General features: G+C 39.3%; 1 protein-coding gene across 4 annotated transcripts in view; it reads right to left on the bottom strand.

The window, feature by feature from the left end:
* Positions 1-6,864: 6,864 nt before the first annotated feature.
* Positions 6,865-13,630, bottom strand: part of CACNG2 (calcium voltage-gated channel auxiliary subunit gamma 2) — a 123,477-nt gene continuing 116,711 nt past the window's right edge. For all 4 annotated transcript variants that reach the window (XM_083156344.1, XM_083156345.1, XM_083156346.1 and 1 more), the window contains one exon: positions 6,865-13,236. In XM_083156344.1, coding sequence (XP_083012470.1) covers positions 12,707-13,236 — 530 coding nt within the window. In that variant the 3' untranslated portion in view covers positions 6,865-12,706. The remainder of the gene's footprint in view (positions 13,237-13,630) is intronic.

Raw genomic sequence — 13,630 nt, forward strand, 5'->3', positions numbered from 1 at the left:
TCCTGCCCTGTGCAAGCCTGAAAACTGTTTAGAAGGCTTCCAAAAATGACCTGTATCAGCGATTAGCTGCAAATCCATAGGCGAACCGCTCACCATCGAATGATTCCTCCAGTGTGTGCAGTCTGTGCGATGCCAAGGACTTACTTGACAGCTTCGATAGAATCAGTTGGATCGAGGCCAGAGCTGACATCACACACCTTCCCTTAAAATGCCTGGGCACGCCTGCATTTTTTTTCTGGCACTTCCAGAAAACATCCGGTTACCACCCAGGAACGGCAACTTCCTGTCAAACTATGGCTGTGTTGCGAATAAAAAAGTCACTGATTTTTGTGGCTATGTGTCGTCCTGGTGCCCTAGGCTGCAGCCTAATCAGACTATTGGTAAATCAGGCCAATGCTGGGCATCAAGGCCTAACGATGTGAAGAGTCCAGTCAAACCCTGATCAGCCGTCAGCAGCATCTCCCCGATTGGTGGATACAAAAGTTGCGTATGGGTATGAGTGTACAATTTGCGATCAATGGATCAATCTGGTTGGCTCGCTAAACGGCAGTTGTTTGCTGCTTAGCGAGCCTTTAAATGCCGCCTGCCATATGTGCAAATGCCCGTCTCCCGCAGCCCAGCAAATATACCTGCCGCACTGTGAATGGATGTTTGGCATAAACATCCATTCGCAGGGTAGCGTGCGGGCCAGGTATAATTTGATGGTCCCCGACCATCGAATGACTTCTCAAGTGATCGCAAATCTGACAGTTTTGCGGGCAGCAGACGTCCGGTTACATCAGCCGCCCGCCCCCGGCAGGCAGGTTGCTGCCTGCGTTCGCATGGGGATGCCCAGTTTTTTTCCTGGGCACACCAAACTTTTTGGTGGGTATGCACAGAAAACGCAGAGCTTTCACATGCGAACGCCCAGAATCAGGGCCTATGTGCATTTCCAGAGCTTTCACATGCGAACGCCCTCTGCCTGCTTCCTTCACGCCCCCTTCCCCCTGTGCTAGTGCCACAGAGACTATGCAAGTCTCCGAAGGTGCCTGCACAGAATCCCTGCAACTGCACATAAGCGAATATGCGCATGAGCAGAGCTTCAACATTGGTCCCCGATGCGTACACGTGGGGGACCGATCAGACCAGAATCAGGGCCTATGTGCGTTTCCAGGTCCTGTATGTAAGAGTCTTGCAAGTTGCCAGTGGCGCATACGTAAACCATAAAGATCCAAGAGGCTGTGCAGCTAGCAGGCGTCTGAGTGTTCTCCGTGCAATTATTGTGCAAAATATCCTATCCTATCTGGTTCTATCCTGTCTGCACTCTGCATTCTCTATTAAATAAAGCCAACTGATAAATGATTTAGTTGCGCTGAATGTTAAATATTCTGATGTACCTACAGGGGCCACTCTCTTACTATATAATATGTTTATAAATTAAAATACATTTATAGATTCTTTGTACCTACAGTATTCATGTAATTAAGATTAAAATCAGCATTGTGCTAAATCTCTTCCTGCAGGTATCACTAACTCACACAACACAATTTATAATTCGCAAAACCGGGAGACTCAATGGGGGACATTTACTAAGATGGGAGATCTATTTTACATGGGATGCTGCTATGGGCAACCAATCAGATACTATCTACTATCTTCTAGAAGGTGCTAAAGGTCACATGTTAAATCGAACTCCCATTTTAGCAATTTTCCCCAAACCAGTCTGTGTGTGTATATATATAAATATATAAATATATACGGTATATATAAAAATATGTATATATATATATATATATATATATATATCTGGAAGATTGGCGGGATCCTGATGACGAGATTAAATCTCAAAAGATCTTGAACCTGTGTGGTCTCCAGTTATTTCAAGTCGTCCGAGTGCCGCCAATCTTCCAGTTATATTTGCCAACCCAGTCGGGCTAGTGCTTGGGAAGGCACTGGGCGCCAATATATCACAAAGCAGAGGAGTGACGGCTATTCTACTATATATATATATATGTATGTATACATAAATTGTAGGGGGCTCTGCACTCACTAAATTAACTGATTAGTGGAGATTTAGTTAATGAATTGATCAATGCATTTAAGCCTGCAGCCCCCTTCAGGGGACCCCATTTTTCTGCAGGTCCTAACACTATTGCTCAAAATGGCTACAATACACATAGGGGATTATTCTCACAGAACAGCCGCACACGGATGGTCACAAACACCGACAATGGGGAGTGGCGTACACTTGAGCGTACGCCACCGTGTATGGACAGATCTCCCTCTTAGCCACCAATACCTGGCGTACATCAGAGCGTATGCCAAAGTGCACAGATGGATCTCGTCCGTTTTCCCACCAACACCTTCCGTATATCTGAGCGTACACCACATTGCAAGTAGAAATTGAGCCCAAAAACATCATTGTTGCTCTTAGACGTGGTTTATGTGTCTTTTCCATAATAAAAAACTGGTATGTTTGTGTTACAGTGAAAAAGTTGACACATGTCGACTCCTGTGAATTGAGTGTCCTGCTTTTTAAAGTAGAAAAAAACACTTTCTGAATGGGTGTAGATGGTTATAAAATAACTACCTTGACATATATAACCAGGTCTTAGAATAAATATTACCTAAAGTTAAACAAACCTTTACATGTTGAGAAGTGTAGAAATATACGCTTCCAATGTGTTTGAGGGCTGTGTGTGGCTTGCAGGTAGTGAAATAATGGTTTTCACTTAATAGCCTGCAGCATTGCTTATTACATTCAGGTGTAGTAATCAGCGTTAATTAGCAGACCCAGGTGTCCGCTGTCATACGGTATCTCTAGGGGTTGTCTGGAGCTATCTTTGGTGTCCGCCTGTTTTTGGTCCAAAATGCACGGTGCGTTCGCCGATCAAGGCGGTTGTGGCACCGTGCATTTTGTGTGCACACCCCCGTGTACGCCCATGTTTACGCCCAATTTTCCTCATTATTCCGGCCGCTCCCATAAAAACGCCCACATGCCGCCCACAATGACTGTGCTCTTGCGGACAGGTTTTTTTCGCACGGAGAGACCCGTCCATGAGCGGTGTGAGGTCGCCGCACATGCGCATTGCGAAAGCTACGCATGCGCAGATGTAAAAAAAAAAACGATCCGCCCGTATACGGTCCCACCATACCAAACAGAATAAACCCCATCAGCTGCAGGCTTAAATGCATTGATCAATTCATGAACTAAATCTCCACTATTTATTAATTTCAGTTAATTTAGTGTGTGCAGAGTCCCTACAATTTATGTTTAAACAATGTGGTCCCAAGCCATAGGGCACCCCAAAACTAGGAAAGGTGAGTGCCGATGTTTAGTGTATATAATATATATATATATATATATTCACCGTCTCCGTGGGACACTGCACTCCATGGGTGGAACAGTGCTTGCCATAACATCTCTTTAATACGGAACAAGTATGATTTACACAGGTGCCCAGGATGATTTAACCAAGTGAAATGCAGGCTTGAATTTATCGTGCCATGGAACCTATGTAATTTATTGGTTTTCCAGGTTAAACGGATGTTATTTGCAGTTGAATATCTATCTATGTATCTATATCTATATACTGTGTATGTATGTGTGTGTATATATATATATATATATATATATCACACACACACTAACATATATTTATATATACTGTATATATATAAATATTATGTAGTATGCATTGTAGTATGTAGATACAAGCTATATATGTCTATGTATGTATATATACCCATGATAGCAGTCAGTGTATGTTACAGAAGGCATACTCCTAATGGCAGTGAATGCTGCAGGTGGGTGGACGCTGAGCTGCCCCCACACAGCTCCTGCTGCAGCCTGACATGAGACGCTAGGTGCAGAACATTCCTCACTGTGATAGTGGACTGCAGGGGATAAACAGGCCTGCAGTGCGGGAGAGAGAGGCAGAGCACAAGGGGAGAGGGAGGAGGGAGATAAAGTGAGAAGGAGGGGGAAAGAGACAGAAGGGGAGGGTGGACCAGAGAGAAAGGAAGGATAGAAACAGAAGGAAGAGAAAGGAGAGAGAAAGGACAGAGACAGTGGGGTAGACATGGGTGCTGATGAGGTGGGACTGAAGGAGCAGGGGAGGGGGAGACAGGCAATCCCTGAATGAGACATTTTTAAGTAGTATTTGTTGATATGATTTAACCTCTTATATACATATTTTATCCAACATGTATCTGTCCTCCACCTTTTGGATATCAAAGTGTTAATATGTACAAGTGATAGACATACGAAGGGACATAATAAAGGGTTGTCATTGAGCATTTCCATTTGACCTTCTGGCACCTGATTTACCTTTTCATAAGCTGAATACTAACCCGTTGGGTCTGTGAGGAATATGATAGAGATTGTGTTCTTGGCTACAGGAAGTCCACAACCTCATATGTGTGGAAGCAGCTGCAGGACCACAGTCCCCTTTACAGCAACTGAACAGCCAAGTGCAGCACTAGCAGCAGAGCCTCTGACATCACTATAGCTGTATGCCAGGCTCCAGACAGCAAAAACACTGCCAGCCCCTTTATCTCCGCAGGTGAGCTATAACACCATGACTACCCAGACTTATCCTCAGCACACACAACTATACATCATGAGTCATAACAGGTAGACGCGGATCACAGCAATGCTGGGCTATTATACACAGGATGCTACATGACACTCATCAACTCATTGGCTCAGTACAAGCTCCTGGACCTTCACACTCATTATATCCTGAACTATACATACTCCAAAGCACAAGAGTATTGTCAGGGTTGTAACTCGGAACGTCGTTATTACAGGGCACAGTATACAGAACGCGGCTTATTCACCACTTACACATTTTGGTATGCCACGGCTGATATCTACTCAAAAGTGCTTGCACTTGTGGTGTTCTGGAGCATGGGTCCATAAACTATTTGCTCTGGGACCCCATCAGACAGCACATACATGGCAGCATTGTGGAGGCACAGAGTGATGGGAGGAGTCTAAAATAACAGACAATAAAACAGATGTTTCAGACTCCTTGAATCACTGACTAAGATTAGAAAAGTCATCAGCCTTGATGGTCAGCAACATGGAGTAGCGACCCCATGCTGAGAAGGTCAGGACCCACTTTGGGGTCAGGACCCACAGTTTGAGAACCGCTGTTCTAGAGAATCATTATTATAATTATCATTATTAACATTTCATTGTTTAGGGCAAGCATACTCTGCAGCACTTGCACCATATAGGGGTTGATCCAATAACCAGCCTATCAGTTGTCTATGTACATCAAACATCACAGAGGTATAAGCAAGATGATATCGTCCAGTGACGTCAACGGGACCCGCTGAACAAGCACGTCATTGGCTATATAGCAAAATTGATCTGAATGTTCAGTAGACGCAGGGGTTGGTAACGATGCGGGGAAGCATGCAACGTTAACGATATTGAGTGTACACACTAGAGGATATTGTAAAAAGTATTACTCAGAAGACCCTTTCTGTGCAATATCTTTCACAATATCTAGTGTGTATGGGCCTTTACAATTTCCCAGCCACCACCTGCATTCAGTACAACAAGGATGTCTCATAGGCATTCGGCATTCTTAATTTTGTGATCGGCAGACTTGGTGGTGCCCCACCAGATCCCAGCGACCTAAGCAGCAGTACAAAAGCGATGCTACTAATTCCAAACAAACTAATAAGATGTTATTTTCTGCTGTGTGTTGATTATTGAATCAGCTCAAAATATGGCTGCCTCTACTCCCTTATAACAAAGTACCACAGTCAAACAAATGACTTTAGACTTCCATGGTCATTTGGTAATGTAGCAGGATAATTCTGGTCCAGGTCTTCTGTGAAACAAATATAGAAAATCACATGGCACCTGCAATGTCTTACCTTTTCGCAATGCTACGTAGTTACAGTATTCGGTGATAGGTTGACCCTAATTAAGTTGACAGTCAATAGGTCGACTCTATATGGTTGACACACATTAGGATGACAGTTACAAAAGGTTGACAGGTGTAAATGGTCAACATGATAATGCTTGACACACATATGGTCGACATAACATATATATTTTTTAAATGTTTTACTTTTTAAAAGTTTCTTATACTCTGCCATTTACATAGACTACGATTAAACTTTGCCAATTGCCGCAAACCACCATACCTTAAGCTCGCCACACAAGCTTAAAATGGTATGTCAACTTATTTGTCAACGTATTTGTTTTGACAATTTTCATGTCATTTTATTTACATGTTGACCTAACTACCCTGTTGACCTTTTGACACTGTCAACCATGTTCATGTGGACCATAGGTGGTTGTAATCTTTATATGGTTCTACCCATTGATCCATACACGCTAATTACATGTGCTGAGTTATTTGGTAGCGATGCCTGAGCCCCTGGAATAAGCCGGATGCTACTCAATCACATCACTATCGGATCACATTATTACATCTTCAGGAGAAGACCGCGAGCATGAGCAGATAGCAAATGAGAAAGCACATCTGATTGGCTGGGTTGCTGGTACCTTTTTCTCTCCGCACCATGGCTGTTTTTTCTGAGTTGGCCTTTGTTCTTATAGGCAGCAATGAGATAACAACAACCTATTTTACACAATAAGGTAATACAAGGTTCAGATAGAAAATGTACAGAAGAGACAACAGTACAAATTACAGCCTTTTAGACACACCATAACAACTCGTACACACACCACAGGTATTGGAAACTCTCTCTCTCTCTCTCTCTTTTTCTCTCTCTCGCTCTCTCATTATTTTTATCTCTTGCTTTCTTCTTTTCACTCTTTCACTGTTTCTCTCACACTTTCTCTCAAAGACATTGCTACACCATGACAGGTATACACATCAAAGGTACAGCAAGGACAACTTTTAAACTCATCTCTTGTTTGGATGTCACAGTGTTTAGCGGAGACAAAAAAATAAATAAATAACAATCATGTTATATCCCAAGATCCCATAATGAAATAATTCACCATATCCATCTTCTCTTCAGGACGTCAGTTACATATTTACATTTATTTATATCTGAGTTTTTTTTGTTGTTTTTTTTTTTTTTTATTAAAAAAAGAACAAAAATAAAATAAAAAAAGAAAAGACTGTTTAATTGTTATTGTAAATTAAACGTAGTCAGAAAATCCCTATTATCTTCCCCAGGATTTGCTGTGGGACTGTTGCCTATTGCACCAACCGCTTCCTCCATCCTTTTGTTTCTGCAAACAATACACAAATACAGACGCTACCAGGCCAGGCTTTTAGAACCACGGAAATTATTTCGAATTAATAAATAATAGTCAAATAAATAAATGGTAAAAAAAGAAAAATATTGGGAACGATATTTATGTAGATGGTTTAAAAAAATTTTTTTTTAAATTCCCCAGAAGTAAAAATAAAAATTTGAGGCACAGTATTAATAATGGAGGTACAGATGGAAATCATAACATGAAAAAATATATATAAACAATACAATTGCACATGAACCCACAGAATTGGTTTCTCCCAATTATTATAATCCACATGTGTTGTTATATAATTCATTCTATTGTTTCATATTCCACTGTTTATAACTCTTATTACTCAATTTAAACTTCTCTATATAATCCTCTTATTATGTCACATAATCCTCTCATATAATTCCTCTTACTACTGCGCAGAATTGTTCCCTTTAACTTCTCTATAAACTGCTCCTTAATAACCTATATCTGTAATTGCAAACAATAAATAGTAATTCTGCTATAATTTAACCCCTTGCATTGATCATAACAGGCTCTGTAAGATTCTTGGCTATTGCCCTGTGCAATTCACCCATACAGCTTCTTTTAAATATTGCAATATTCCTTGTAGCCTGTGTTTATATATAACAATACTAAATTGGTACATACATGTTAACAGTGAGATGTGCTATGGTTATATTATTTTAAAGGCACTGTATACTACAGCCCAGGCTACATAGTACATCATGCCTGTGAATGCTACAATGATATTTTCTGGGCTGTAAATAAAATGTTAGGGAACCTAGTACAATACGGGTACCATGTAGAGTAGCATGGCAGAAAGAATGGTAAACCCTAATGTTGGCCACAAATGGCAATACTGTCTGAGATCTTGGTCATGTGACCCATTACTGCATTACAAGAGTCACACCAAAACAAGGGTGATGCCAAACAGCCCAGTTGTATCTACTTGGATTGATATAAAGGCATCCACTTACTGACCCTATAGGTTTCAGAACTCCAACTGCTTACACTTAGTACCTAATGGCTGGACCTTTTCCAAGAGTGGGACCAATTAGGACCATAATTCTGTTTCTTGTCCCTAAGGCAAACAGCAGAATGGATAGGTATTTTTGTTGAGCATTGCATACTGAGCCTACTTAATTCATGCTTTTATGCAAATGAAATTGCCTTTGTGGCTCTCTAGGCTAAGAAACTGCTAATGTTAGCAAGTTAAGCTGCCACCCAGGGATGAAAAGAGATGCCAACTGGACTAGCCGCAATCTCAATCGCAATTGCGTACACATTTGCAGCGTGTACACACTTACGGAGAACTTCAAAGAGTTGATTGCTCTGTTGCGTAAACATCGGCCATTGCATACAAACATGAATTAGGCCCTCAGTGCAAACAGTCTAGATACAACCCTTAATGCCACTCATCATATCCATGTAACAAGTTCACACAAGTTGTAACCTAAAGTAACCAGTTAGACATTATATTTGAATATCTAGACAATAAAAGTTAATGTTTGATTGGTGGCTTAACCCTTTGCAGACCAAATTTTTTTTGCAATTCAAATAGTCTGGTTTAAATGTTTAAATTAATTGTAATTCAATTACATTTTTTATAAAAAAAATGGTCTACATTGAATGTTGAACGATGTTAATGTTCTTATGTTAAAGTGTCTCACCAATGGATCTGCTACTAGCGCTAGGGCTGTTGAGCCTGACTAGACGTTGGACCTGAAAGGGTTAAGGTTACGACATTTACAAAATTTATAAAAAATTGCACATACTCGTGCATCCTTACAATTTGGTCTGACTGTCGCTTTGTCCTGTTATGAGACTCAAGCGTGTGTTTAATTAAGTATTACTCAATAATTTCTAAATAAAAAAAAAATCATAACTTTCTTTCTTGTGCAGCTATATATATATATATATATATATATATATATATATATATACACAGATGGAGCAGCTCTCATCAGATTCTATCGCCATCTGCCGCTTGCCATCCACTAGAAGGGGTGCGCGTGTATAAGATGCTCGCACGCCCGGTTCTGACAGGGCAGCCGCCGCTCTCCAACACCTCCCCACAGCTCCCTGCTGCCCCCCTGTAGCTGGCCGGACCCCGCACTAACCCTTTTCGTCTCCCTGAAGCAGAGGCTGAGAGGCGCTACATCTGTATATAGATATATATACACACATATCTATCTATCTCTATATCTATATCTATATATATATATATATATATTTTGAAATATGCTGTACTCTCAGACTGCATGTTAAAAGGCTTTAATTATGACACTGGGAGTCCTGTTCACAAAGAGACCCTATAATGCTTGACCTAATAATGTTACCAAAAAATATAATGCTTAATATAACACGAGACAAAGTTGTACCTTTGAACAATGCAGTCCATTAACAGCATATTCAAATATATTTATTAAAATCTTAACATATATTGCACTGGTGTACCTTTAAAATACAGTGGTATGTTATAAGCTGTACAGCTATATACTAACATAGGACGTAAAGCTGTACGGCTGTAACCTGTAGTATCCTATCAGAAATATGTTTTCATGAGTCTAGAAATATCAAATCTTATTCCTGATTACTTGCAATATGTCACTGAGTATCTGTGACATTATTCCTTAAGCCTCGGTAATGGGTTTACGTTCTTATTTCTCATTGCAACTCTGCCTTGAGTCTCCGAAGAAGCCTGGTCACCCTATAAAACTATTATATAACTAGGTTACTTTAAGACATTTAATTATTACAATATCTTCATATATTTATTCTTTGCAAGTCTTCTCTGTAAATATACAATTCAGATTACAGTGCTGATATGTCATAGAGATATGGCTCAAGAACTGTCGCTTAATCATGTTAAAGTGTTTATATTTTCAGATCAATCCACTGGTAATACACTTTCCCACAATCCTATTTCATCTGCTCTGATCTGCTGCTTTCATTATATCTATTATAGAGATCTGCTGTTAAAAATCTAAGCTGCTGAATATTTATTTTTTTAGGAATTACAATTTGTCATGGTAATACTATTTTAAAATATAAAGCAACTTTTTTTTTTTAATTTCACTCTTATTTTGTTCAGTATCAGAAATTGCCCAAGTCTGTCACATTTGCAATTTCACAATATTTTGGGGATTTGTAACAATCCTTATAAATTTAATATAATGTTTTAGACATACACTGAAAAATGTAACGGGTATAAATCAATCTATATATATAGATATATTTTACATATTTTAATACATCTCCCAAGCACTGCACTCAAACAATACAGTAACTAGCCCCTCTGTGTTGATGGAAAAAACAGAAATGTTATATATATATATATATATATATATATATATATATATATATGTATATATATTTATTTATATATAAAAAAAATATTGCTCCCTATTTTAAAGAGCTAAAACAATTTTTTCTAAATTAATTATACTGACTTAACACTATATGACTGATGCATAGAAAAATAAATATATATATTTTAAAATCTATGTACACATACATATATTTATATAGAGAGCGTTATAAATATATACATTTATATATAGATATAGCTATATCTATATATTTATATGTATAAACATCTATATGTATGTGTTTACATCTTTGACAGTTGAAGAGTTGGAGAGCAATTGACTGATACAATATTTTCTGAAGAATAAATTTATTCTTTTTCAAGTCTCTGATGTGGGACTGATTCTTGTCACAGTGCAATTTCTTGTAGAAGTGGTTTAAAAACCTGGCTTGGCATTTTCTGCATCCATTTCTATACAGCCCCTACTGATTTTGTGTAAAAGAAAAAAAATATAAGAATAAATGATAAATAAAATAATTTAAACAAAAAATAAAAATGATTTTTTTTAAAACAAACCCTATTCCCCGCCCACTTCTTCCCACCCCGCAAACCCAACATTGTTTTTTCTTACCCCCCTCCCGCATTTTTAGCCCCAATATTCTCGTCCTTTTGCTTCGATTTTTTTTTTGTTATTTAAATGAATCGATAAAATGAACGGGTACATAGAGGGATTCATGCATTTTTTTTTCGTTTGGTTCATTCTATCCTTTTTCGGGAACTTTTTTTAAATGTGTTTTGATTTTTTTTGTCTTTTTTTTTTAAGAAATCTGTTTTTTTTTCCCCATCGCTTGTTTGTTTCAGTACTTTGTTCTCTGTACTTGCTTGTTCTTGTTCAGTTTGGGTCTCTAGCCCTTTCTGTCTTTGCGCCCCACCGTCACTTCCCTATTTAACCCTTTCACAAGTTGAGAATAATGAAAGGGTTAAATGGTACAGATTGCTTGTACAGGGCATAAGATTTTTTTTATTTTTATTGCATGGAAAATAAAAAATTGTATGAAATACCTATGTATCACTACACTTTATCATGTTCCCAATACTTAATATGCTGCATTATATAATGTGTTTTTAACAGTAATGTTTTAATAAGTATAGCCCCCCCTATCATTGAAAAGTACAATACATTGGGGGTGTGGGATTTTTTCCCCCCATGGTGGGATATAATCTAAAATAGTGTACTCACCCCATACAAGCAAGGCTGTTATTGAGACAGTCTGCATCCTCAGTAAAATGTGACCTCAAAATGTTATATACTAGCATTAATGGCAGATGTTTGGAACAACCTCAATTTGTTTCCAAATCATAATGGTGTTTCACAATACATATATATATTACGTAAGTATATTTCTAGATTTCAGGTGATTCCAGTCTGGTTCTAAAGACTCAAAATAAGTGTCACTTCTTAGCAGTCTGTTTCAGATTTCAGACAGACCCTATAAAGACCATGTGGAACATTAGTCAAGATGTGGATTTGCGTACTACTGCAAAGCGGAAACACCTGTAAACATTTTAAGGAAATTTTCAAAAGGATGAGCACTGTCTTTTACACATATGGATCTGTGTATCAGACTCTGTCTAATGGCCTTGCACAATTCACTTTAATCCAGCTCAGCTGGAAGAAGCATATTGGTTTCATATTTCCACTGACTTCAAGTTTTTGAGTTAGCTTGATGCACTTTAGCAGTTCTGGTTCTTGGTTTTAAACCAATATAGATTGTGAAAATGTGTAGTCCATATCTATATATGTAAAATTATAACCCACAGTGCTGAGAGCGTGGGGCTTTGTATGTGTGAACAAAGTTATCCTGAGGGTTTGGGGTACTAGAGTCTGCTGCAGTTTCAGCTTGAGTTAGGTCCACTTTTAAGAAGAGTTTTTGTTTTAATTTTTAAAACCAAAAGATAATTAGAATTTTTTTTAAAGTTTTTGCGTCTGAATCATTACTAAAAGGACCAGTTTTGGAACTTAGTTTAGAACCAAAAGTGGTCATTTCTTATTTTACAGCCAAAAGCTTGATACACAGATCCCTTGTTCTGGACCACACTACTTTAGCTTTCAGACCCTCTTTGTTCTATCCCTCTGTGTCTTTCTTGTCTTCCTCCATCCTGTTTCATACTGGGGTGGTCCTGCGATTGGCTGTGTTGGTGTGCGCAGAGTCCTTATTATCTTTGGGTATACAGTTATGAACTTGGAGGAAGCTGTTATCCGAGTTATAAGTGGCCGTTGGGGTACCGGCCGACTTGAGAGGGTCGCGGCTCAGCGTGTACATGGAGATCTCAGTGGAGGGGAGGGTGTTGAAGCCCTTGAGGCCCACAGGCGAGGCATCTCGGGAGTGGGATGGCTCCGTAGACCGGGAGCTGGATCGGCTGCGCCTCTGATAACGGTAGCGATAGCTTGGAATGCGTGTGATTGCAGAGGACTGGAGGTAGTCTGTGGCCCGTGCTGTGGCCCTCAGCTGTTTGTGGCGGTCAATAAACATATGAACAGCAAGCACCCCCACCATTTCGGCAATAATGAAGGAAAGGGCCCCAAAGTAAAAGGACCAGCCATATGAGTAGCTGTTCTTCTTTGAGTCGCTTTTGGAAGGATCACCTGCATTGGCTGATATGTAGACAATGATCCCGATGATGTTGCTCAGGCCTGTAAATCACACACAGAAGAAACAAAAAGTGAGAATAAGGTATCAAACTGTATACAAAGTAAAATAAACTAATTCAGAGCAAAACATGAACATGATACCATACATTGAAGCACATATGTGTGAGAAGGAATTTGATAACAGCTTATACAGATGTGTCCTCATACATCATTGCAGCAGTCATGACAAACAGGCCCATTTGACGCACCAGGTCTTTACCTGGCATCTCACGCGCGAAAGGCATCTCACTCTGCATGACATATTAAGGCTAGATATATGAGATTACATCTGTATGTCTTTACACAGGGAGGCAGCCATTTTGTATTGATATTGACCCTATCAATACACTAGGAACTAGTGTTGTGAGTGAGGTGTAAGGCAAGTGGAACCATCCTA

Source organism: Crinia signifera, chromosome 8 (genome assembly GCF_055691185.1).
Source record: "Crinia signifera chromosome 8, ASM5569118v1, whole genome shotgun sequence".
Taxonomy (NCBI): Eukaryota; Metazoa; Chordata; class Amphibia; order Anura; family Myobatrachidae; genus Crinia; species Crinia signifera.